At 41.5% G+C, this 27,648-nt stretch overlaps 1 protein-coding gene across 4 annotated transcripts in view; it reads right to left on the bottom strand.

Annotated features, from left to right (window-relative positions):
* Positions 1-27,648, bottom strand: part of PRPF40B (pre-mRNA processing factor 40B) — a 55,230-nt gene that overhangs the window by 6,000 nt on the left and 21,582 nt on the right. For 2 of the 4 annotated variants that reach the window (XM_075265516.1, XM_075265518.1), the window contains exons 11-26: positions 25,076-25,261; positions 23,546-23,654; positions 22,867-22,931; positions 21,441-21,605; positions 18,927-19,035; positions 17,647-17,797; positions 17,375-17,508; positions 16,743-16,857; positions 15,350-15,441; positions 13,797-13,913; positions 13,132-13,269; positions 11,449-11,544; positions 10,324-10,479; positions 7,424-7,526; positions 7,278-7,339; positions 7,021-7,188 (exon numbers count right to left, since the gene is read on the bottom strand). In XM_075265516.1, coding sequence (XP_075121617.1) covers positions 7,021-7,188; positions 7,278-7,339; positions 7,424-7,526; positions 10,324-10,479; positions 11,449-11,544; positions 13,132-13,269; positions 13,797-13,913; positions 15,350-15,441; positions 16,743-16,857; positions 17,375-17,508; positions 17,647-17,797; positions 18,927-19,035; positions 21,441-21,605; positions 22,867-22,931; positions 23,546-23,654; positions 25,076-25,261 — 1,966 coding nt within the window. Of the gene's footprint in view, positions 1-7,020; positions 7,201-7,277; positions 7,340-7,423; positions 7,527-10,323; positions 10,480-11,448; positions 11,545-13,131; positions 13,270-13,796; positions 13,914-15,349; positions 15,442-16,742; positions 16,858-17,374; positions 17,509-17,646; positions 17,798-18,926; positions 19,036-21,440; positions 21,606-22,866; positions 22,932-23,545; positions 23,655-25,075; positions 25,262-27,648 lie in introns of those variants that run through there. The other 2 variants (XM_075265520.1, XM_075265519.1) reach the window with 2 other exon arrangements.

Below are 27,648 nucleotides of genomic sequence, written 5' to 3'. Positions count from 1 at the left end.
ACAAAAGAGGAATAAGGAGAGACACCACTTATCAGTGTGACACCTGCCCTGATAAACCTGGCTTGTGCATGAAGGAGTGCTTTAGATTGTACCACACTTCCATGGAATATTAATTTTAGAATTTATTTTCCATGGAATATCGCCTCCTTATACCATCACGTATTCTGCACACAATTACTTTCATCCGGTTATGCAGTAATTTCTGCAAAATAAATTATTGCCATACAAGCTACATCCAAATGTTTGCTATACTTGGGTGCAATTTAACACTGACGTCACTGAAGTCAAGGGGTCTAGTTTCCAAAATGGGGTCACATTTTTGGGGGCTTTCACTGTTTTGGCACTTCAAGGCCTCTGCAAATGTGACATGGTAACTAAAACCAATTGCAGCCAAATCTACCCTCCAACTATTGTTCTCTCCCACTGTGTGACCATACATCACTTTACATACACATGTGGGGAATTTCTGTAGTTGGGAGAAAATGCTTGACAATTTGTGGGGTGCATTTTCTCTTTTAACCCCTTGTGGAAATGCAAAATTTGGGGTTAAAGCAACATTTTATTGTAAAAAAGGAAATTTTTCATTTTCACATCCCAATAGTTAATTATTTTGTGAAACTCCTATAGGGTCCAAGTGTTAACTATGCTGCTTGATAATTTTCCTGAGGGGTCTAGTTTCCAAAATGGGGTCACATTTTGGGGGGCTTTCACTGTTTTGGCACTTCAAGGCCTCTGCAAATGTGACATGGTAACTAAAACCAATTGCAGCCAAATCTACCCTCCAACTATTGTTCTCTCCCACTGTGTGACCATACATCACTTTACATACACATGTGGGGCATTTCTGTAGTTGGGAGAAAATGCTTGACAATTTGTGGGGTGCATTTTCTCTTTTAACCCCTTGTGGAAATGCAAAATTTGGGGTTAAAGCAACATTTTATAGCAAAAAATGTTACTTTTCCTTTTGTTGGGCCAATTCTGCTACACTCCTGTAGGGTCAAAGGGCTCACTATACCCCTTGATAAATTCCTTGAGGGGTCTAGTTTCCAAAATGGGGTGACATTTTGGGGGTTTCCCCTGTTTTGGCACCTTGGGGGCTCTGCAAACGGTACATGGTGCCTGAAAAGTATTCTAGCAAAACCTGGCCTACAAAATCCAATTAGCGCTCCATCCGTTTTGAGAGCGACCGTGTGCCCGTACATTAGGGTACCAGCACATACGGGGTATTGTCGTGTTCGGGAGAAATTGTGTAACAAAATTTGGGGTGCAATTTTTCCTTTAACCCCTTGTGAAGATGAAAAATTTGGGGCTACAGTGACATTTTATTATAAAAAAAGTAATTTTTCATTTTCACATCTCAATGGTAAAAAAATCTGTGAAACACCTGTAGGGTCTAAGTGCTCACTATACCCCTTGATAAATTCCTTGAGGGGTCTAGTTTCCAAAATGGGGTCATTTTGGGGGGGTTTCTACTGTTCTGGCACTTCAGGGGCTCTCCAAATGCAACATGGTGCCTGAAACAGATTCCAGCTAAATTTGCCCTCCAAAATCCCAATAGCGCTCCTTCCGCTCTGGACCTCACAGCGTGCCCATAGATCATTTTACATCCACATATGGGACATTTCTGTTGTTGGGAGAAAATGCTTGACAATTTGTGGGGTGCATTTTCTCTTTTAACCCCTTGTGGAAATGCAAAATTTGGGGTTAAAGCAACATTTTATAGCAAAAAATGTTACTTTTCCTTTTGTTGGGCCAATTCTGCTACACTCCTGTAGGGTCAAAGGGCTCACTATACCCCTTGATAAATTCCTTGAGGGGTCTAGTTTCCAAAATGGGGTGACATTTTGGGGGTTTCCCCTGTTTTGGCACCTTGGGGGCTCTGCAAACGGGACATGGTGCCTGAAAAGTATTCTAGCAAAACCTGGCCTACAAAATCCAATTAGCGCTCCATCCGTTTTGAGAGCGACCGTGTGCCCGTACATTAGGGTACCAGCACATACGGGGTATTGTCGTGTTCGGGAGAAATTGTGTAACAAAATTTGGGGTGCAATTTTTCCTTTAACCCCTTGTGAAGATGAAAAATTTGGGGCTACAGTGACATTTTATTATAAAAAAAGTAATTTTTCATTTTCACATCTCAATGGTAAAAAAATCTGTGAAACACCTGTAGGGTCTAAGTGCTCACTATACCCCTTGATAAATTCCTTGAGGGGTCTAGTTTCCAAAATGGGGTCATTTTGGGGGGGTTTCTACTGTTCTGGCACTTCAGGGGCTCTCCAAATGCAACATGGTGCCTGAAACAGATTCCAGCTAAATTTGCCCTCCAAAATCCCAATAGCGCTCCTTCCGCTCTGGACCTCACAGCGTGCCCATAGATCATTTTACATCCACATATGGGACATTTCTGTTGTTGGGAGAAAATGCTTGACAATTTGTGGGGTGCATTTTCTCTTTTAACCCCTTGTGGAAATGCAAAATTTGGGGTTAAAGCAACATTTTATAGCAAAAAATGTTACTTTTCCTTTTGTTGGGCCAATTCTGCTACACTCCTGTAGGGTCAAAGGGCTCACTATACCCCTTGATAAATTCCTTGAGGGGTCTAGTTTCCAAAATGGGGTGACATTTTGGGGGTTTCCCCTGTTTTGGCACCTTGGGGGCTCTGCAAACGGGACATGGTGCCTGAAAAGTATTCTAGCAAAACCTGGCCTACAAAATCCAATTAGCGCTCCATCCGTTTTGAGAGCGACCGTGTGCCCGTACATTAGGGTACCAGCACATACGGGGTATTGTCGTGTTCGGGAGAAATTGTGTAACAAAATGTGGGGTGCAATTTTTCCTTTAACCCCTTGTGAAGATGAAAAATTTGGGGCTACAGTGACATTTTATTATAAAAAAAGTAATTTTTCATTTTCACATCTCAATGGTAAAAAAATCTGTGAAACACCTGTAGGGTCAAAGGGCTCACTATACCCCTTGATAAATTCCTTGAGGGGTCTAGTTTCCAAAATGGGGTCATTTTGGGGGGGTTTCTACTGTTCTGGCACTTCAGGGGCTCTCCAAATGCAACATGGTGCCTGAAACAGATTCCAGCTAAATTTGCCCTCCAAAATCCCAATAGCGCTCCTTCCGCTCTGGACCTCACAGCGTGCCCATAGATCATTTTACATCCACATATGGGGCATTTCTGTTGTTGGGAGAAAATGCTTGACAACTTGTGGGGTGCACTTTCTCTTTTAACCCCTTGTGGAAATGCAAAATTTGGGGTTAAAGCAACATTTTATAGCAAAAAATGTTACTTTTCCTTTTGTTGGGCCAATTCTGCTACACTCCTGTAGGGTCAAAGGGCTCACTATACCCCTTGGTAAATTCCTTGAGGGGTCTAGTTTCCAAAATGGGGTGACATTTTGGGGGTTTCCCCTGTTTTGGCACCTTGGGGGCTCTGCAAACGGGACATGGTGCCTGAAAAGTATTCTAGCAAAACCTGGCCTACAAAATCCAATTAGCGCTCCATCCGTTCTGAGAGCGACCGTGTGCCCGTACATTAGGGTACCAGCACATACGGCGTATTGTCGTGTTCGGGAGAAATTGTGTAACAAAATGTGGGGTGCAGTTTCTCCTTTAACCCTTAGTAAATGTGTAAATTCTAGGGCTAAATGAATATATTAGTGACAGAAATTGAAAAATGTAAATTTGACCTCCATTTTGCTGTAATTGCTGTGAAATGCTGAAAGGGTTAAGAAACTTTCTAACTGCTGTTTTGGATTCTTTCAGGAGTGCAGTTTTTAGAATGGGGTGACTTTTGGGGGGTTTTATTAGAGAGGCCTTTCAATTTCCCTTCAGAACTGAACTAGTCCCTTGAAAAATGTGTTTTGGAAATTTTCTTGAAAATTTGGAAAATTACTGCTTGACTTGTAAGCCTTATAATTTCTGAAAAAAATGAAAGGGTGCTTAAAATTTGATTGCCACATAAATATGAGACATGGTTAATTATATTTATGAAAAAATTTGGGTAGTATGACTTTCTATTTGAAAGGCTTGCAATTTCAAAGTTTGAAAACTGCATTTTTTTCAAAATTTTCACCAAATTTCCTATTTTTTCATAATTAAAGACAAAACATATTGTCGAAAATTTACTACTGACATGAAGTACAATGTGTTACGAAAAAACAATCTCAGAATCACTTGTGTAAGTTAAAGCGTCTCAAAGTTATTGACATTTAAAGTGACACATGTCAGTTTTGAAAAAAGAGGCCTGGTCCTTAAGTCACTTTTGGGCTGTGTCTCTATGGGGTTAAACTACCCCCCCCCCCCCCCCCCCGTTTTAACGTAAAACCCTGAAACAGAATGTGAAACTTACCGAACGGTGCAGGGTGGGCGGGCATTCAGGCCTCCTCTTCCTCCGATGTTCCGTCCTCCTCCTCCGGCGCTCGCGAACTGATAATGGCCTGGGCGCATGCGCAGTAGCCGTAGTAGAAGTATTATGATATTGCGCATGCGCCCAGGCCATTATCAGTTAGCGAGTGCCGGAGGAAGTGGTCAGGACATCGGAGGAAGAGGAGGCCTGAATGCCCGCCCGCCCACCCTGCACCGGTCGGTAAGTTTCACGTTCTGTTTCAGGGTTTTATTTTAAAACGGGGGGGGGTAGTTTAATATAACTTTTAAGGGTGCATTCACACTACGGAACGCCAGCGTGTATCACAGCCGTACACGCTGGCGTGACAGCAGGGCTGCCGGACACTTCCCATTCATTTCTATGGGAGCCGACATGCGAGCGCTCCCCATAGAAATGAATGGACTGCTTTTTTCCATTAATTTCTATGGGGAGTGCTCGCATGCCGGCTCCCATAGAAATGAATGGGAAGTGTCCGGCAGCCCTGCTGTCACGCCGGCGTGTACAGCTGTGATACACGCTGGCGTTCCGTAGTGTGAATGCACCCTTACGGTGCCTTTTATGTATGTATGGAAGCGGCACGCAGACTTTGCCGCCGCTTCCATCCATATATAAGGCGCACCGGACTATAAGGCGCACTTACGATTTCTGAGGAAATCGTAGGTTTTTATGTGTGCCTTATAGTCCGGAAAATACGGTAGCAATAGCGTTCCGTATATTACATGTATGCTATCTTATTGACCAGGCCTGGAAAGGCCTTAAAGGGGATGTCCAGTTTCAGCAAATAAATGTTATGGTTTGTATAATAAAAAGATATACAATTTTCCAATATACTTTCTGTATCAATTCCTCACAGTTTTCTAGATCTCTGCTAGCTGTCATTCATTCTGTTACTTCAAGAGGATTAAAAAAAAAAAAAAAAAGTCCATGGTCATGTGATATACAGTCCATGGTCATGTGATATACAGTCCATGGTCATGTGATATACAGTCCATGGTCAAGTGATATACAGTCCATGGTCATGTAATATACAGTCCATGGTCATGTGATATACAGTGTCGTGATATACAGTCCTTGGTCATGTGATATACAGTCCATGGTCATGTGATATACAGTCCATGGTCATGTGATATACAGTGTCATGTGATATACAGTCCATGGTCATGTGATATACAGTCCATGGTCATGTGATATACAGTGTCATGTGATATACAGTCCATGGTCATGTGATATACAGTCCATGGTCATGTGATATACAGTCCATGGTCATGTGATATACAGTCCATGGTCATGTAATATACAGTCCATGGTCATGTGATATACAGTGTCATGTGATATACAGTCCTTGGTCATGTGATATACAGTCCATGGTCATGTGATATACAGTCCATGGTCATGTAATATACAGTCCATGGTCATGTAATATACAGTCCATGGTCATGTAATATACAGTCCATGGTCATGTGATATACAGTGTCATGTGATATACAGTCCTTGGTCATGTGATATACAGTCCATGGTCATGTGATATACAGTCCATGGTCATGTAATATACAGTCCATGGTCATGTGATATACAGTCCATGGTCATGTAATATACATTCCATGGTCATGTAATATACAGTCCATGGTCATGTGATATACAGTGTCATGTGATATACAGTCCTTGGTCATGTGATATACAGTCCATGGTCATGTGATATACAGTCCATGGTCATGTGATATACAGTCCATGGTCATGTGATATACAGTCCATGGTCATGTAATATACAGTCCATGGTCATGTGATATACAGTGTCATGTGATATACAGTCCTTGGTCATGTGATATACAGTCCATGGTCATGTGATATACAGTCCATGGTCATGTAATATACAGTCCATGGTCATGTAATATACAGTCCATGGTCATGTGATATACAGTGTCATGTGATATACAGTCCTTGGTCATGTGATATACAGTCCATGGTCATGTGATATACAGTCCATGGTCATGTAATATACAGTCCATGGTCATGTGATATACAGTCCACGGTCATGTAATATACATTCCATGGTCATGTAATATACAGTCCATGGTCATGTGATATACAGTCCTTGGTCATGTGATATACAGTCCTTGGTCATGTGATATACAGTCCATGGTCATGTGATATACAGTCCATGGTCATGTGATATACAGTCCATGGTCATGTGATATACAGTTCATGGTCATGTGATATACAGTCCATAGTCATGTGATATACAGTCCATGGTCATGTGATATACAGTCCATGGTCATGTGATATACAGTCCATGGTCATGTGTTGGACACAGGTGCACATATCATTACCAGTCAGATGTCTGATTATTGTGCTGTGACTGTAACGAGCAGCACCTGTGTGTACATCACATGACTGAGGAACGTATATCACATGACCATGGTCTGTATATGAGCAATGGCAAATCTGATCTATTGTTTAAGGGCTTCATCTTTCATAGATGCAGTGTCAAATGTCATTTATGAATACCAGACGGCAATTCTACTCAAACCCATGACCAATTCCACTTCTAGTGTACATAATCCATAAGTATTTGTTATTTGTACTCTCCAATGTAGATATTTGGCTGCTTTGTCCTCTGAAACACTCACTTTTTCCTTCCGTGAGGCCTGTTTTAGCGCCCGGCGGCGACTATCTGCAGACTCAGTCTCCTGATCGAGTTCTTTGTCTTTCACCCTCTCTTTCATCTGTTCATTATCTGGATCTCGCTCTCTCTTACTTCTCTCTTTTTCCTTCTCCGCATCGCTCTCAGGACTGTTCTAAAAAAGAAACTGTTTGATTGTTGACTTCTCTTCTGTTTCTGAACACTACAAGGTATTTTGTGAAGACGGCTTTTGTACAGACTCACCGATTTGTGTCTCTTTTTCTTATTCTTCTTTTTCTGTCTCTTGGATTTCCTGGAACTATGTTCTGGGCAGAAACAAGACAAAGCCAATAACAACTCCCTGACACCAAGTACGACATGAAAGGACACCACAGAGGTGTAAACTATACCTGAATCCCCTGATGAGGAGGCTTCAGATCCCGACTCTGAATGGTTTCTCTTTTTTCTTTTTTGGGAGCGATGTTGGTGATTTTCTTCTTCTGTTTCTGATGTCTTAATAAACAAATATAAGGAAGGGCACTAAATAATGTGAAGTAACAAGAAGCTTTTCATATACTGCCGATAAATAGCGAAGGGCTCTAGTACTAGTCATAGATTCTGGTCACACATACATCTCTGTGGATGTTACTTGTTAAGACAAGAACAGTGAGTGCAGCATCCTATTGGAATACATTGGGCTTGTCACTCACTTTTCACATCTGTTGCATGACAAATCCAGCACAGAGTCAGAACTTTCATTGTATAAAGAAGCAATGACTTAGTCATGGTCATCTTTCGACTTTCCTGTTGAATGGCATTTTTACTAGGACCAAAATTGTATGTAAATAGTTCCTAGTATGTAGAATAATATTGTACTGATGCAATGGCCACATCTGTAACAATATAATAGGAGATGTAATTGGGTGGGCCAAGGATTATTACTATGTAACAACATCCTATATGAACATACAATGCAAAGTGAGGTCCCAATAGTAGCATCGCCAGAAGATCTACATAGATAACGCTGGGAAATGATGATTTCAATTAGCAATGCAGAATAAATATTGTATATGTAGCCATACACATAAGATTTTTATTCTGGGGGTTGGCAATCCTAAGCAATCTAGCAGCGCTCCATACTACTATATATTGGGAGTCCATCAGTAGGACATTAGTTATAAAGCTAATCACATTACCGTATTTTCTAGCGTATAAGACGACCCCCAAATTTTCCATTTAAAATATAGACTTTGGGATATATTTGCCATATAAGACTACCCCCCTTCTAACGCACATACAGTAAAAAGTATAAAAAACATCAGATTTGATTTCAATATGGTAAATTTTAATTCAAAAGCTTATGACATGCAGGTACTTAGCAGGAAAAGGCTGGTTGTCATCAAACATATAAACAATTACATAGCATTACACATTGCTATTCATGTAAGTGGCCTTTCATATAATATATACACTGCTTGCTGCAGCTTTCCACTTTGGCTTATAAATGGTGGTCCTGAGTGTGGGACACCCATCTATGATACCTATTATGCTGGGTTCACATATATCAATTGATCCCAAACCATTCTTTTATGTGGGAGCAGGACATAACTGATGCCATTTTCATGCACTTTGTGCACAGGTTTGGCATCCATGGATGGAAAGAGACACCCACAACATGCTGTATTTTTCATTCTGATGTTGGGAGGCATTCAGGGTCTAAACTAATGTGATAGATGTCAGAAGAAATACAATAGAAAGAAATAGGATCAAATCTAATTTCAGATCTCGCTCCTGCAGTGAAGTTATGCAAGAAAAAAGGGGCGGGCCAGACGGGTGAAGGAGGTGTGGTTTTCTTGGCAAACTTGAAACCACACCTCCTTCATCCGTCTGGCCCGCCCCTCCTTCACTGCCTGTGTGGCTTCATTGCAGGAGTGAGATCATGGACTATCAAACCCCCCACCCCCCATGGACTATTAAACCCCCCTAAGCCGCCCCATCACCTGTCTACCCCGTACCCACCGACACCCCAACGCCCCAAACAGCCCTCCACCACCCCCAACTTTCTTTTTGCTTTGGCAAAACCAAATGTTTTATTCTTTAGTAATGCTAATAAAGCTTATTTGTATCTTGATCTGAGAGGCAGTGAAGGAGAGGCTGGCCAGACAGGAGAAGGAGGCGTGTTTTTTTCAGCAAACTTAAAAACAAGCCTCCTTCACCCATGTGGCCTGCCCCTCCTTCACTGCCTCTCAGATCTCGCTCCTGCAATGAAGCTACACAGAAGGGAAGGAGGGGCAGGCCAGACAGGTGAAGGAGGTGTGTTTTTTCGCGGCACAGCGCTGCTCTCCTTTTGCCATCCCCCAGGCTTTCAGGACACCTCCAGTAATAGGATACAAGGGCCAGAGGGATGCGCTCTGATAGTCCTGGAGACTAGACCTGGCGTATAAGACGACCCCCAACTTTGGAGAAAATTTTCAGGGGTTAAAAAGTCGTTTTATATGCCGGAAAATACAGTACCTTGTAGAGATGATTCTACGAGATTTCTAAATATGCCTCTGTTATTTAGCTTTAGAGCCCCACTTACATATACATCGCTGTTGTGATCATATGTAAATGAGGGGAAAAGTGCTATGGGGGTGTGCCTTATCATGTCTGAGCTTTGGCCTCAGCTCCAGATTCCCAGGCAAAGCACTTTTCCATATATGAATAAAATGACAACGTGATTGGGTTTATAACCAATTTACTGCTGACAGACTAAATAAATTACAGACCTTACCTTCTACTGCTGCATCTGAAATTAGTATGCTCTGAGAGTCACAGGTTGGAGACCACTTCCCCAAAGCCAAGTCCACTTTTTCCAACACATTTGTTTGAGATTAGAGATGAGCGAGTAGTATTCGATCGAATACCTCGCTGCCATGGGTATGCGTGTAAGCGGCCGAACACCAAGGGGTCAAGCGCATCGAATATTCGATGTGCTTAATCCCTTGGTGTTCGGCCGCTTACATGCATACCCATGGCAGTGAGGTATTCATTCGAATACTACTCGCTCATGTCTATTTGAGATATAAAAGCTTCATAAATATATCACCAGAATTATTACCAGCAGACTGACATTATTCTAGTGCAGGGACCAGCAACTTTCAGCACTCTTGGGAAACTACAAGTCCCAGCATGCAAACTTGCTGTGCTGTTCTTAGAACTCCCACTGAAGTGAATGGAGCAAGCTGGGAGTTGCAGTTTCACAACATCTGGTGTGCTGAAGGTTGCTGACCCTTGTGGGTCCACCATATATAAAATAATACCAACTTACTTTCTCCACTGCTATAGTGGTATCCCATGTAGTGATGTCTGGAACCTTTTTCCTCCCCCACTCCGCAGGGCTCGGTGACTGAGATCGCTTACGGTGGTGTTTTTTTGACTTTTTAGAGTGTTTCTTGCCCTTGAAATGATGATGTTGACATTCATTCTGCAAAAATCCATCATGACATGGAAAATAGAATAACACAAATTCTTTACAGTATTAGTATACATAAATCTACCTGAATTACAAATATTAGACACATAATTATATGTAAAATTCTTTACACAATCAACATATAGAAGAATCTATGTCAGAGACTGAGGCTTTTGTACTTTGTTTGCCATATAGGATCAGGAGCCATATTCTGCATATGTACAGATAAAGATTTAACGTGAAATTTGGCGATGTTGCCCCTATGAGGACACTGCAAGGTGCAGAGCTGTGAGATATGAGACTAAAGTAAGTTTGCTAGAGTAAGTTCTCCTTTTCCACCAAGAAGGACGTATTTGCATATTTCTTACTAGAATTCTTAGGAGGACTGGCATGGGCTAATAAGTCCCTGTACATCTCATGGTGGTCTCATAGAGGCAAGCTGTCCTTAGTGCCCCTGCTGATTCACATTTAGGACCTCTCAACCAACCAGCCAGTGCCCTTCTTTGTGCTGATGAGAGACAATAACCTCAAAACAGCTTTCTGTGGATGGGTCCCGCGTCCTGTTAAATGGAGGTATTCTGGCTTGATGATATTCCAAGATTATGGGTCTAGCTTTTGGGGAAAGTAGGCATTGATCTATTGGGGGTTACCTTCTAAGAGGTGGTGCTAGAGCAAGTTCTTCTTTTCCACTGAGGAGGACTTATTTGCAGGGCATACATAATAAGGTCTAATAAGCCCTATATACCTCACAATGGCCTTATAAGTAATGTCTCCATAATGAGATCTAGAGACCCTTCTGAGCCATACTATTCATTAAAACATGAAAAAAGGGGGTTAATAATTATTATAGGATGTATATATAATAAAAGGGAGTGTGTAAGTGTTCTATGAAATATATCATTCACAATGCTCATGCATTCATTCTAGAACCCAAAGCTAAATCCAACAGAAAGATGTGTACATGGGAAGTCGTGGTCAAACCTCAATAGACACCATAAATTCCTTGAAGAGACGGATCCTTTCCGATTCCACTGTAATCTGGTCAAAAGCACTGTCACCAACAAAACGTTCCCGTACCTGCACAAATATATGTAGGAGCTCACTTACACATTTTGAGAAACATGAGATAAAATAACCAGGTTGTAGTCCTGCTTTACACATAGTAAATAATAAAAAGCCAACTGACCCAAACTGGCTTCACAATTCATGCAGATGATGTACAAGCAGAATACTAGTCACTAAATAAAACCCACCACGAATATATAAAATAAATACATAAAACCCACGTTTTTCTATTGTGTAAGTCTAGATTTCTATGTAGCCATCTTTTATTTATGATTTAGGACAGTTAGACCATTTGACCTCAAGGAAATGCTACCCAGTTTTATAAGATCACAAAATGGCAGCTCTAGTTGGGCATGCGGTGGTACATTCCCAGGTTACTTCTAATGGATAACTGGTCATAGTTAAGGTTAAAGAGACCTTTCACCGCCATTCCGCTATCCACTCACATTATTTGCATCCTTTACTCCACTGATTCCAGCACAATTGGAATTTTGTGTCTAACCCCGACTGTTCCAGAGTAATCATTTCCATTAGTTTCAGCACCCAATATGCTAATTAGGCTATCTGCTGTCAACTGGGTGGTCCTGGGATGCAGCAGACATGATTGATCTGCCTACCTGACAGTAGAGAGCCGTATTAGCAGCTTGACTCCTGAAACTAACAACACTGATTGCTCAGGAACAACGGGGGCTAGAGAAACAAATCCAACTTTGCAAAGTTAATAGAACAGAGTATACTGAAGGATGCTAAGAATGGTAGTTGATGGAAGTAGTGTAAGGTCCTCTTTTAGAGTATATGGGAGCTATAACGGCAACCTTATCTGTCATCACCCCACTTTACACAGATTTTCTAAAACTGAGCTCTAAAGCATACCCGTTATTTCAAGTGACTTCAGAATAGGTTGTAATGTGTGTATACCTGAATAATAATACTAGACCTGACCATTATATCATTTGTATATGGCTTTTTAATCAGTTGCCACCTCTGCAGGTTCAGGCGCTGAACCCCAACACTCACAAGGGTCAGGCTGGTCTTACACGACCATAGTGGTTTTTACGGTCCGCAATTTGCAGATCCGCAACACAAATTTCACTTTAAAAATTAATTCTGCAGACATCCACAAAGTGCATCCGCAATGTTCTGTGTGTATCAGTATTATGCGGATCCTCAAAAAACAAAACAAATGTTGACATCCGCAATTGCGGATATACACTGATGTATGTTCAGTGTATATCCGCAAAAATGCATGCGCCCATAGACTTCTATTGGACCTTCTGTGCCATGCTGTGCCGTAAAAGCACAGCCATTACGGACATGCGGTATACTGTCTGGACCACGGTTGCGGCGCGCCACACCACTGACAAAAATCTACAGTCGTGTAAGAGGCCTCATAGAAAACTATGGGACCGTAAATAGTCGGCAATTTTGAACCCGCAATTGCGGACCATATGCGGTGCAAAACTACGGTCGTGTAAGACCAACCTAAGTTGTAACAGTTGTCTGTCTGGAATAAGTTGTAAAAGCTCCTTTACATAAATAATTAAATAAAGCCCTGGAGACTACTTATTGTCACATGGTTCTCATTCATTGACTACTTACATCATCCCAGTTGCTGTCTATCTCTAGAGGTGGAGCCGCCTGCTTCAACATGCTTTTAAATGCAGCTTCCTTCCTTCTAAACTTCCGAGCTTCCTCTTTTCCTCGTTCACGTTCCCGAGCCTCTGCTTTCTCCAGTAACTGAAGAAAATAAAGTTAATAACCAGCATGTGGTCTTCCCATCTTGTCTCTTCAGCTTGTCAAGTCTGAGAACATGAATCAAGATTCTTATACTTTGTATTGCATGTTTGTTATCGAAATACTAATTTTTCCTTGGTGAGGTTGCATAGTCAAAGAGACAAAGGATCTTAAAACCAAGATGGGGCTTGATTGCTCTTTGACACACCCTGTAACAGAATTCCACAGACTGGAGCAAGGAGTTGTCTGGCTGGACATTGAAGTTTGGAGCCAATGGGAGATGGACAGCAGCTCAGGAATGTCAAGGAGGCAGTAACCCCTCCTTTCTTTGTCTCTAAAGTGTGTGTACTTTCAATAGTCAGTTGTGCTGAGCTGGGCTAAGGGGCTAGCATGGCTGATGTGATATGGAACTCAGTGTCTGTGTCATTATTAGTAGTTTAAACATGCTTATTAATTTGGACTGACTGATTGAGCCATGATATAGTCAATTCGACTACAACAAGCTTATTCCATCCTTTTGTAACACTTACACTATTAAATGTTAGCTTGATATTTCCTGCATCAAGTGTAGCCGCACGCTTGTCAAAGCTGATAATGTGTGCAAAGTCTTCAAATGTAGTATTCACCTCAACGCTGAAGTTACGATCCTGTTAAAGGGAAAAATTTACAATAAAAAGATCACAGAACAGATGTTGTCACTATACTGCCAAACTCAGGAAATGTCTTATGTATTTGGCGTTATCTGACTTTTCATGCAAAAGTAAAAGGATAAGTAAAAAGGGAATACACTGATATGCGTTCCTGCTCATTTCTTGTGCATTATTGTAAGGGGATAAATTAGTAATATCATTTGTGAGGAAGACACTAATAAAATGATTACATTATCCTTAAGATAGGTCATCAATACAAGATTGGTGGAGGCCCAACACTTGGTACTGGAATGATCAACTGTCATGGTCACCAAATCTGCACAGTATATAGAGCTGGAAGCAGACAGCTCTATACATGTGTAGCACATTTGCAGTAAAGTTTAAAGTGGACGTTTCACCAACTCCATCTCTTTGCATCATTTAATTGGTGCCCTTCCACTGATTCTGGCACAATTGAAACTTTTTCTCTAGCTTACACCATTCCCAGCGCCGCACCTCCCATGAAGCGACCTGAAGCGACCGCTTCAGGTGGCATTATGCCAGGCCCTCGGGAGGGCGGCATTTTTGCTGACCTAAGCCAGTCCAGGATAAGCTGTCCTGGACTGGCTTAGTGTCACCGTGTCTGCAGCCCAACACGGGAAGCGAGCGGTGTATTGGGGCAGCCCTGCTGGACGCAGCGCTGCTCCAGCAGCTGCCCCTCACACTCAGGCAGAGAGCAGGTCCTCTCCCTGCCTGCTCTCTGCCTGCGAACGCCGCTCGCTCAGCTCGGCCACGCCCCCTTTCCACTCGATCCCGCCCCTTCTACTCGGCCCCGCCCCTTTCTTACAACCCCACCCCCACAGCTCCACCCCTCCTCTGGGGGGGGGCTTTCTGACGCCGCTTCAGGCGGCAGAAAGCCCAGGTTCACCCCTGACCATTCCCGAGAAATCAATGCTGTTAGTTTTGTTGCCTGATCTACTATTCAATCTCTGTATAATCAGGAGAGTGGTGTCAGGCAGTAGCCTAAGGGGTGTGATTCTGAGCTCTGACATTGGCTGCCTCTGGTTGGAGCTCTGAATCACACCCCCTGCCTGACTCCACCCTTCTGACATTGCAGAGCTTACATAACACATCAGGTACCAAAATGAACTTGGGCTTCTTGCTCAGGAATGGTGGGGCAAAAGGTTAATAACTGAGCTCCAATCAGTAACCACAATGATTTCCTATTGAAAACAAGATGGAAGTGGCCTTGCAAAAGTCACAAAAATGTGACAAATATTTTTCAAGGTCATGTGCCATGGGAAATAACAGTGGCTATGACATGATTGCCCTGCAATATAACCTTGGTTTCTGCATGGCTTCAGGTCCTAGCGTAGACCAGTCCTAAACATGCCCATTCTGATGCCCTAATACCACAGGATAAAAAAAAGCACACACAGGTTTGCTATCATCACCTTTAGAATATCTTTTATGATCTTTTTCTCATCATGGAATCGAGCCTTCAGATCCTCCACATAAAACTTGAACAGATCGAGTGGAGTAGAGCCTGAAACAGAAGAGATTGCATCAAGAACAGCCTGATTTCCTATAGCTGTCTATAAACATAATGATCGTCACTTTTGCACTGCATTCTTTTAATTTGCTCTTCTGATTTGTCATAAAATCAGAACAACGGACTGGAAAGCTAATAAAATGTCTGATGCAGATGAGGCACCCTTTGTATCATTCACCATTCAATCTAAAGTTAAAAACAAGGTAGAAGATTTCTAAAGTCTTATTTTTATATCAAGGTCCTGCAGAATCTTATCTTCAGCTTAAAACAATAGCAAACAAGACAGAAGAAAGACAATTGTCTTCAGATAGCTACACATTCAAGTGAACATCATAGTGAGTTGAAAAGGGGGACTTTGCCCACCAATATGTTTAAACAATCCCGACTGGGCCCCATTAATTTGCTATTGATGACCTATCCTGGGAATAGACCATTAATATCTACTCTTGGAAACCCCTTTTAGGTTAAGGTCCCATGTAGTGAGCTGCAGCTACAAAGCGATGCGGGAAAAAACCACAATGGCAGCACCTTGTGGTTTTTCCCACAGAGCTTTTCACAGAAAGTCAAGAGAGGTTTCCTCTGCAGACTTTCTATGTCTATTATACCTATAGGGAGCTGCCAGGGTTTCCGTAGGTATAATTGACATGCTGTAATTTCCAAAACCGCAACGTTTTTGGAAATCGCAGAGTGTCTGCTGCATGTATCTTCCCGCAGTGTGGGAATGGGATTTGCTAGAATCTCATTCACTATACAGTGACAGTAAAACCCTTTTTTTCTGCAACATTTATGCCACATGGGGTCCTGACCTATCATGTTACACAGCTTTTAAGGGCAAGTTCACATGGGGCAAGAGGGGGCGGATTTTGGCCCGGAATCCACCTCAAAATCCGCCCCCTCACAATAGAGGTCTATGTAGACCGCTAGCAATCTCTTTTCCGCTAGAAAAAAGAAGCGAGCTGCTCTTTCTTAAGGCGGACACCGCAGCGGGAATCACTGCAGTGCATCCTCGTCAATACAATCCCTCTGGACTAGGCCCATTCATTTGGGCCTACTCCGGAGCAGGAAGCTGTGACTGTCGGAAGCCGTGACTGTCGTGGCTAGCCGCGGCAGGCGCATTTTGGTCCTGATTCTGACGTGCTTCCCGCGTCAAAATCAGGACCAAAATATGCAGGTCACTAGCCCGTGTGAACTAGGCCTTAGAGCTCTAACATCATTAGCTACTTTTCTCTAAATAATAGTCACTAAATAAGATCACTTCCCTCCTAAAAGTAGAATTCAAGGGTAAAGAGAATCACCTGTCTGTCCTAGCATGTTAGAAAAGCGAGTGTCAGTGCTTACTGACGGGTACAGCTCCATCCATGTAGACATAGAGTGTAACTGTCCGGTTTCATGCAGCTCATCTAGAAATACCTGGATGAAGAACATTCAGAAGAAGAGGAATTTATAATTCTAGAAGTACTGGATACAAAATAAGAACACAAAGATGGACTTGTATAAAGAATAACAATAAATTCTAGCACTGTGAGCTAGTGAGGCTATCTGACCTGACTGGCTATTTATAGGATATCAGTCATTCAGTTCTAGCTCTCTCACAAGACTCATACACAAGCAATCCAATTGTCTTATCTTCTTCCCCAACATCTTCCATCAGAAGAAATTTTGGAGGTCCCGATACACATCACATGGTTGACCGGTTGTTTTTAAATGGTGAGTTCAGCTGATACATATCTAATGTGTATGGTTAACTAAAAATGCCTTTCCGTGGAGGTAAAGACGCATTAATGTGAATAAACCAATAACCAATACGATTATATTTGTTATACTGAAAAAGGAAGTAAATAGTTGACATATGAACACATTGCAGCAATTTAACAAAGCTGAATGGCACTGAATAGAATTTGTAGACACAGGAGGAGCTGGGATGTACCTGGAAAGATTCCCGATTTTTACGCTGTTGTCGCCTTTCACGGAGCCTGCCTTTTTCTTTTTCCTCAGCTTCATCTTTTTCCAGAGCCCGGATGTGCTCCTCAAAGCAAATAAGTGCATCTTCTTTATCCATATCTGGAAAAAAATCAATACCAGGTGACTATGGCACCTAGCATTTACAGGAGAATCAATAACTTAGCAAAGGTCTATAAAGGCAGCCACTGATAAATGCTCCAGTCTCTAATAGATGTGCTAGTTATGCTATATACTCACTCTGCAATTCTTCATCCTCTGCAAACATTGGATTATCCATTAGGTACTGCTGGGCCTCTGACCAAGTGGTTTGGAAACTAACATTGCTCATATTGTCCAAGATATTTTTCAGGGCTTGAACGTTGCGTTTCCTCAGCTGCTTTGCTTGCTCCTAGAAAGATATGAAATACATTTAGCTTCCAGATATATTTGGACTGGGACACCTACATATACCTACAGGAGATTTTATTTATTTTTTTAATGTAGATTGTGAACCCCACATAGAGCCCACAATGTACATTTTTCCCCTATCAGTATGAAATATGGGATGGAAATCCATGCAAACATGGGGAGAACGTACAAACTCCTTGCAGATGTTTTTTTTGCCCTTGGCGGGATTTGAACACCAGGACTGCAGCGCTGCAAGGCTGCAGTGCTAACCACTGAGCCACCGTGTGGCCCCACCTACACAAACTTTTATGATATCCACTGCTAAATCCTAAGCCATGATAAACCAGTCCCATTGAGTCAGCAGAGCATAGGTGACTTTTATGGACAATGCATCTCTTAATTCGGTGACCCCGCTCTGTAACTTTATGTGATCTGTCACTTCATGACTGAGGTGCTCTGGCTCCTAAACTTCCATTTTTCAATAATATCACTAACAGTTGATCACAGAATATCTAGGAGGGAAAATATTTCACGCTGACTTGTTGCAACACTGACATCCTATTACAGGACCACGGTGGAATTCAGTTATGAGCCATTCTTTCCTAGATGTTGGATTTTATACACCTGTGGCAATGAAACTGTGTGAAACCCCCGAATTCAATGATTTAGACTGGGGGCCAATACTTTTCTCCATATAGTATAACTGTGCTCACATTTATATCCGATCCCCATCCTAAAATTCTATAAAATACAGTGGAGCGCTGGATTACTCGCCCAAGCATAACCATCCCTGCAGTCAGCTGATCAGCATGGGTGTGAGACCCTTACCAATTTGTTATTAATGACCTATCCTAAAGATAGGTCATAAAGAAAATAATCTTGTCTGTGTCATAGTAAGTGGTCTATATGTAAAAAAGGAGAGCTCTCAAAAAATGCAGAGACTTAGTTTGGCCATATATGTAATGTAAGCAAAAAACCAAAACATTGTATTTGGACTTTTTGCAAAGTTGGGGTGTATGGAATAAAACCACCCAAAAATCATGCTGCAAATTATTAACAGAAATAAAAAAAAACATGAAAAAGGACAGAAATGAGACGTGTTGTGCAATGTATAAAACAAGTTACGGTACCTTTTCTTTTTTTGCAAGAAAGAAGAGCACATCATCATAAATTTCTTTACGATCTCTTTCTGGAACAACTGACCACACTTCTTGTTCTCCAAACATCTGCTCAGCTTTCCTACAAATACAGACATACTTGCTGATATAGATTGTCCAATAAAACCACAAATGTCACTGCATCTCTATCATTACATAGATTTCCTATTGTAAATTCAGGTTTCAGAGTTCCCTGTCCCCAGTTTCTGATAGCTACCACTGAAAAGACTATTAGCTCTCTCTGTCTTACAAATATCACCCGGGCACATGGAGAGTCTGTCATCCACTTCTAAAGGCTCCTTGGCAGTTTAGCGAGATAAACTTCACTGCCATTTTTTTTTATGAGTCAAAGCCAGGAGTAGATTGAGCAGAAGGCAGAAGTATAAGAACTTCCTATATATTTCCCCACTCCGTTTGTAGCTAGTCTTGGATATGCCCCCCCACACACACACAAAAAAAAAGAACCACACAACAAAATATGCAACAAAAAAGGCTGCATTTCCACAACATGGGGCCTCAGCCTTAAGTGGTTGTCTAGGATTTTAAGAAAAGTGCCCGAGAACTGGCGTTTGTACAAAATAAAAAATAACCATTACTTATATGGCTGTTAAAACCCCTGCTGCTCCAGTGCCACCACAGGTACTGCAGCTTTGTCATCATTCACATGGTCAATCACTGGAATGATGTACTGTATGTGATTTCATGATTGCAGTATCAGCAGGGACCACCATAACACAGAAGGATTTAATGGAAATGTTCTTAAAATCCAAGATAACCCCTTCATTTTTTACTGCAGGGATTCAGTGTAGCTTCCTGAAAAACCAAACTAACATGGGTCAAAACCAAAGACACACATAACAGCCAGGGAAAAAACACAGCGGAAACAAGCAATCCATGAAACAAGATGGCCTCCAACTCTAGTGGTGCTCCGACTAGGGAGGTGGAATGAATACAAATAGAAATAGGTGGTTAGGTGTGTAAAACTTTGGATTTGCTAAGTTGGTAATGGATAGTGTAAAAGTAAGATACTGAGAAGGATGAAATAAAACTAGAAGAATAATCCCTGTACAAGTAGAGGTTGTTACATCCACCATATTGACTCCCAGTGGCCGGAATGTAAACCAATACATTTATTTTACCAAATATGGACTCAGCAAAGTATTTTTTAATTCTGCTATATAAAGGACTTATGACGAAGGCATACGCCAAAATGGTGTCTGGTGTTATCAACTGAGTATCTGTTTCCATATGGGTAATGTTTCTTCCTTTTACTTTATGTTTATTAAGGTTTGTTTGCAGTGATTTAAGTATTAATTGTGAAATTACTGAACATGCTGCCTTTAATGACACATACAGTACATATGCACATACACATTACTATATGGATGCAGCATTAAAGGAATTCTACCATTAAAAACCTTTTTTTTTCTCGTTGACACGATGGAATAGCCTTAAGTAAGGCTATTCTTCTCCTACCTTTAGATGTCTTCTCTGACCCGCCATTTGGTTAAAATCCTATTTTTCGCCAGTATGCAAATGAGTTCTCTAGCAGCACTAAGGGCAGGCCCCAGCACTCAAACAGCAGTGGAGGTGTCCCCAATGCTGCGATAGAACTCTCCAACGCTGCCTCCATCTTCTTTAGGAACAGGGTCTTCACGCGTCGTTTTCCGGGGGTTTGCTTCTAACTTCTAGGCCTTGGACCTAGGGCAAAGCCGACTGCGCATGCCCACCGGCCACAAGAAAATGGCCGCTTACACAGTATTGTAAGCGGCCATTTTCTTGTGGCCAAAGGGCATGCACAGTTGGCTTTGCCCTAGGTCCAAGGCCTAGAAGTTTGAAGCCAACCCCCAGAAGAAAACGCGTGAAGAGGCCATTCCTGAAGAAGATGGAGGTGGCGATGCAGAGTTCTCTGGCAGCATTGTGGATGCTCCCACTTCTGTTTGAGTTCTGGGGCCCGCCCCCAGTACTGCGAGAGAACTCATTTGCATACCAGCGAAAAACAGGATTTTAACCGAACGGCGGGGGGAAGAAGACATCTAAAGGTAGGAGAAGAATAGCCTTTCTTAAGGCTATTCCGTCGTGTCAACAAGAAAAAAAAAGGGTTTTTGATGGTAGAATCCCATTAATACATTTCCTTGTTATACACACCCTGAGGTTACAGATACCACAATGTTCTGCTTACATATAATATATATTCCTGAGGTCTTTATGATCTTATTTCATTTATGCTATGTACCATGAATCTATTGTTGTGGACAACCAGACACCCTCTTTTTTCTACACTGTTTGTCTATATATTTTATATGTGATTTTTTTTTATTAATAAACATATATTTTGCTATAGTTATTGTGTAATACTATTTTGTGTTTTGGCATAAATTTTTTTCTTTTTCAGTTTTGCTATATACAGGAAAAAGTTGCAACAAACTGATGTAAAAAGTTGTCCTTTGCAATGTTATCTGTGAAGGGATCACAGAAGTTTGGTACCTGTATCTTGTGGTGGATGTCATCTTTTCATGCTGCTCTAAGAAACCCTGTAATTTCTCTTTAGCTTCCTTAGCTCTAAGTCTGGTTTCTTCCTTCTCTTCCTTTTCTCGCTGTGATTTGTAAGCATTGAATGCCTGCTTCTTTTCACTCAGTTTCGGTAATGCACTGTACAAAAAGAGAATATTAGCCAGGACCAACAAAGTGCTGTGTTGTGTCCACTTGGTCAGTACACGAGTATAATCCTTTCTTCTCTAAGGCTGCGTACACACGGAGTAACACGCCGCTCATTCTGACACGTAAACACGTGTCAGAGTGAGCGCAGTAAAACAGAATCCCATTGACTTCAATGGGTTCGGTCTTAGGCGCGCTACCCTTTGAACTCAATGGGAGGCTTTTTTAACTATTGCTTTCAATGTGATACGCGCATATCACATTGAAAGCAATAGTTAAAAAAGCCTCCCATTGAGGTCAATGCGTAGCGCACGTAAAAGCGAACCCATTGAAGTCAATTCAATTGAATTCAATTGAATTCAATGAAGCCATTGAATTCTGTTTTACTGCGCTCACTCTGATACGTGTTTATGTTTCAGAATGAGCGGCGCGTTACTCCGTGTGAACGCAGCCTCAGAATATCATTCCTCCGCAGCTGCATGAGATAACCTGAAGAACTTGCCTTTTAAATCCCCTCAGAAATCCAGTGATCATGAGGTCTCTCTCCAAAGACATACTGGTATGTTATAAGGAAATCACTGTCCATATTAGTGTAGCCACTATAAACCCACATTAGTGAGGGACCACTGGACCTGCATTGCCACAGCTATGAGGGATTTAAAACGTTAGTATTTGTTTCTTTTCCTGCAGTATAATATACCATACTTAGATGTTTTTAAAGACCTGAAAACCACTTTAGGTTAAAGCCCCACGTGCATCCGGCAGCAAAAAAAGTGCTGTGGGAAAAACCATGGTGATGATGCATCGCAGTTCTTCCTGCAGCGCTTTAGATAGGAAGTTCGCAGAGTTTTCCTCTGCGGACTTTCTGTTTCAATTAAACCTATGGGGAAACTGCCGGCATTTCCATAGGTATAATTGACATGCTATGATTTCCAAAACCGCGCCAGTTTTAGAAATTACGGCGTGTCCGCAGTGCGGTTTTTACCATAAAGTGGGAATGGGATTCTCTAGAATCCCATCCACTTTGCTCTGACTACAAAATGCAGCGATTTTTTTTCTGCGGAGTTTCCGCTGTGGGCAAATAGCGGAGTTTACGCCATGTGGGGCCCCGGCTTTAAAGTGAATGTGGTGTCATCTCATCACCACTGTTTGCCATGGCAAAATATTGGTGAATTCAATGGCTGTAATATAATAAAATCCGTTTTCCAATACAAACAAACCGAATGGTAATAAAACAAAGGACTATGACTCTTACCTGTATCGTGGATCATTTATAATCATTTTCATAGCTTGCTCCCATGATGCATTAGAAGGTACACCCTAAACAAATAATAATTCAATAACATAAGCTTTAGGAAGCGAACATCTAAGAGAGGCCATACATGTTTAGATGGATGTCAGCTGAACTCACTATATTTGGAGTGTATGATGGTGTCCTGACCATTCCATGAGGTGACAGACAGGTGACCCAAGGGTGCAGTGTATGGGTGTCAGAAGTAGTAGCTGTCATCTAATCTTTTAGATAAGCCATAAATGTTTTATTGGTGGAGGTCCTAATCTTGACATTAAAGGGGCTGCAGTGCGGAGAAGTGGGGGCATACACTGTACCAGCATCCAGTCGCGGCATTCTGCTCCAGATTGGACCCAAATGAATGGGCCTAGTCGGGAGGGAGTGTCGCGCTGTGGATTCCGCTGCAGAATCCACGGCAAGAAAGGGCATGTCGCTTCTTTTTTCCACGAGCGGGAACAAACCACTCACAGAAAAAGGAAATAATTGAATTCAAAGGGAGGTGTTTTTTTGAGACAGATTCTGACGCGCATTCCGCATCAAAATCCGGCTTAAAAAACCCCATGTGAACCAAATATGTGAACTTAACCTTAGCTGCCACTAGTCTCTAAAGAATCCACAAGTGTTTACCAACTGTGTAACTTACCTTATCCTTCAGAAGTTCTTTAAACAACTGCTTGGCTTCCTCTTTTGTGCTCCACTGATAAAATCGTTTCTCTGGTTCCATTTTGGGGTCTTCCACTTGCAGAGTATCACTGCAAAACATCAAGAAAAAATTGTAATTGGTAAGCTAAATAAATGGCTGAATACACTGCAACACAAATGCTAATACCATAGTCATTTTAATTCAAAAATTGGTGGCAACCAATCACAGTTTTTCCTTCAGCCCTTTGCCCAAACTCCACAGAGTTTTCCTCTTTTCACTTTCTGCCCCTAATATAACTACCGTATATACTCGAGTATAAGCCGACCCGAATATAAGCCGACCCCCCTAATTTTACCACAAAAAACTGGGAAAACTTATTGACTCGAGTATAAGCCGAGGGGGGGAAATGCAGCAGCTACTGGAAAATTTCAAAAATGAAAATGGTCGGAGTTTTTGGGTGCAGTAGATGCTGGGGAAGGGGAGGGGGTGTTTTGGTTGTCTATCTGCCCCTTCCCGGAGCTTGAGGACTGTTTTTTTCTTCCCCCACTTGGAATTTAGCCTGGCTGAATATAGGGTATCTGTAGTGCTCCTATTATCCCCATCCCGACATTCAATAGACCGGGCACTTTCAGACACAGGGATACCTAATGTGTTTGTGTTTCACACTAATTTTCTACTTTTGTATGTATTCTAGGGAAAGGAGTGATTTAGAACTTTAATTTTTTTGATTTTTTTTCTGCACTATTTTATGGGAGATTCTATACATTGATATTGTGGCTGGTCATAGACCCCCCTCACCCTCCTAAAAAAAAAAAAAAATTATAATTTTTTTTTTTTGCTGACTCGAGGGAGGCTTTTTCAGCACAAAAACTGGGCTAAAAAATTCGGCTTATACTCGAGTATATACGGTATATGGGAAACGTTAACATTTCCAAATGTATAATTGACATGCTGCGATTTACAAATACACAAAAGGTTGTTTTTTTTTTTTTTTTAAAAAACAGCTTTTCCACTGCGTATTTTTTTTCTACAATGTGTGGATGGGTTGAAACCTCTTGCTGCAAAAAAACCAGCAGAAACCACCACGGCAAGAAACGCTGCTTTTTATGGTACCTGAAAAGGGGAATGGGATTCCCACACAGCCTAAAAATACTATATCGCAACAACTGAGCGATGGATGGAACTGAGATTATTGGATTTGGGGCTTTAAACCTCAAAAGAAGAAATATATGCTGTTTAGTTTCACTGCAAACATCAGTAATATCCACTGTGAGCTTTGAAGATTGCTTACTGTGATTTTCCATACATACGTGCATTATATGTATTTATTTCGCCATTTTAATCCTTAAGTACTATCATGGTGTCTATCATACACCACTATCATACACATATCATTATGATAGACACCATGATAGTAATTAAGGGTTAAGAACAGTCAGTGGTGGATAACAAACTGCAGCAAACCTATAATGTACAAGTTACTTGGGTACACTTCCATAGAGCACACTGCTAACAGATCAATGACCTCACCTATTGATCAGCTCCTTCTGGTTATATGTAGCGTCGTCTTGTGAAGTTTCTGTTTCAGCGGTGTCAGCTGGCTCGGGTACACTGGGCGGCAACACAGATACCTCCTCAGTAGGTGTCATTTCAGTGTCAGATGAGGCTGCTGTAGAGCGAGGACTGGAGGCTGCAGACTTGCTTTCATGATCAATCCTGAAAATATTCCAGCAAAGTTTCTTATACGTAATAAAACAACAATCTATAAGCTGCTGCGGCCCACCTTAGTATGTGGGACTGGAAGTCTCAGACTTGATGCCTCTACATATCAGATTTTCATGGCAGAGCAGGCCAATATGTCATAAGTGGCTGAACCCTACAAATTGTACTGCGCTGCGGAATATGTTGGCGCTATAGAAATAAAATTTATTATTATTATTATTATTATTATTATTATTATTATTATTATTATAAGTGTTGTTAATCATAAAATTCTCCGAAGGCTGAAGCCGCACAGAAAAACTGCATTTCTTGTGGCAGATTTTGCTGCGGGTTTTGAGTCAAAGCCAGAAGTGGCTTAAAAAGAAATATATAAAAGAAGCACTAAGGGGCCATTCACATGCCGGAAAGTGAAGAGGAATTTGAGGCAGTATTTCATCCCTTCAGCAGATTCCTCTCCAAATTCAGGCCCTGTGAATACTGAAGCAGAGCTTCGGCTTTCCGCTGCGGGTTTATTACTTGCTGATTAGCCTCAAAATCACTAGTGAAAGCCAAGGCTGTCATGGCTGACAAATTACGCTAAGATAAAGGATCAACCTTGTCTTCAAATGTACGCAGATCAGGCGTTGCGCTGCTCAAATACTTGTACTGGAGTAGATGAGCAGCCGAACAAGACAATAAAGAAAAAAAACGCCTTTTATCACAATGTGGAAAGTTATCAACCAATAAGATTTGAAGTTCTGGGCATATTATAGGCCTTCATCAGACAATGGACTATTCCAGTTGCCAAAACCATGAGTGGACTGAACAGAAGGGAGAAATATAAGAACTTCCTATATATTTCCCTTCCTTCCTTTTGCAGACATACTTGGCTTTGGTTCTAAAAACCGCAGCAAACTCTGCAACAAAAAAGCTGCGTTTCTGCAATATGGGGCCTCAATCTAAGGCTAAGGGCCCATGCAGTGAATCGGTTCCAAAAAATGCTACAGAAAAGACTTTGGTGGAAGTGCACTGCGTTTTTTTCCGCAGAGTTGTTCACTGAAAGTCCATAGAGTATTCCTCTGTGGTACTTCTGCCCCTGTTATACCCATAAGGAAAATGCCAGTCTTTTCATAGATATAATTGACATGCTGCGATTTACAAAAACACAACAGTTTTTAAAATATCAGCATTTCTACTGTGAATTTTTCTCTGCAATGTGTGGATGGAATTAGCCAGGATCCGATGCATCGTTTTTTCCTGTGGTATTTCTGCCGTGGCCATAACACTGCATATTCGCATATGACCTAAAATGAAATCTCTGGCAAAATTTAAAGAGTCGGACCCAATGATAAAAGAGTGCTGAATGGCTCTCTGCAATTGCCCAGGCTCTGTTCAAGGATGAAAATCCAGGCAAAACTTCAAATTTTATTGCTAGATAATACTGAACATTATAATAAAAACCACCTGAATATCTGGTGTGCGGAGTTGTGAACTTTGTTCACCAACAAACATTTTTTTCCCACCCCTGCAAAATTCCTATACTGTGATATCACTGTGTTGTTATAGTAACACAATGGGGTATATTTAACAATAGAAGTATGACAATTTTCGGTCTACATTAGCGCCAAAAATTACGGTGCACAACATTTACCACATATTTATGAAGAGTGTGCACCAGAAAGAACAGAAAAATATGACAGGCTAAAGAAAAATGTGCCCCATAATGGTCCTGGTTTAGAAGTGTCTCTCGTTACGGCACATTTATAAAACAGAAAAGAACAAATATGTCGTAAATTCTCTTTTGCAAAGTAGACCAAGTTTAAAATGATTTAAAGTGGACCTTTCATGTCCTTGGGCACATGCGGTTTTATATACTGCTAGAAAGCTGACAGTGCGTTGAATTCAGTCGGCTTTTCCATTATGTGCCATTAGGGAATAGATTGTAAGCTCTTGCGAGCAGGGCCCTCAGTCCCATTGTGTGAAATGACGTTCTTTGTTATGTATCTGTCTGTATTTGAACCCTACAAATTGTACAGTGCTGCGGAATATGTTGGCGCTATATAAATAAAATTTATTATTATTATTAGGGAATAGAGATTTTGGTGCCATTACAACTGACAGTCTATCTGGGCTATAAGGAATGGCCCCTGACAGTACTCGTCCATAGACGAGTACTTGGGGGCGTTCTTTACAGTTTAGCGTCATTGCTGAGCGGTGAGGAATGGGTACTGTTGGGGGGGGGGCATTCCTCACAGCCCACCTAGACTGTCAGAAACGCCCTTCTGACAATGGGCAGAGATCGGTAACGGCATCGATATCTCCAGTCCTGGTGCTGAATTTAGCATATTGTTGATTTTCTAGCTGTATATAAAACCGCATGTGCCTAACTAATTTAAAACAAT

Source organism: Leptodactylus fuscus, chromosome 2 (genome assembly GCF_031893055.1).
Source record: "Leptodactylus fuscus isolate aLepFus1 chromosome 2, aLepFus1.hap2, whole genome shotgun sequence".
NCBI lineage: Eukaryota > Metazoa > Chordata > Amphibia > Anura > Leptodactylidae > Leptodactylus > Leptodactylus fuscus.
Note: the sequence above shows the minus strand (reverse complement) of the source record. Positions and strands in the feature narration are given on the sequence as shown.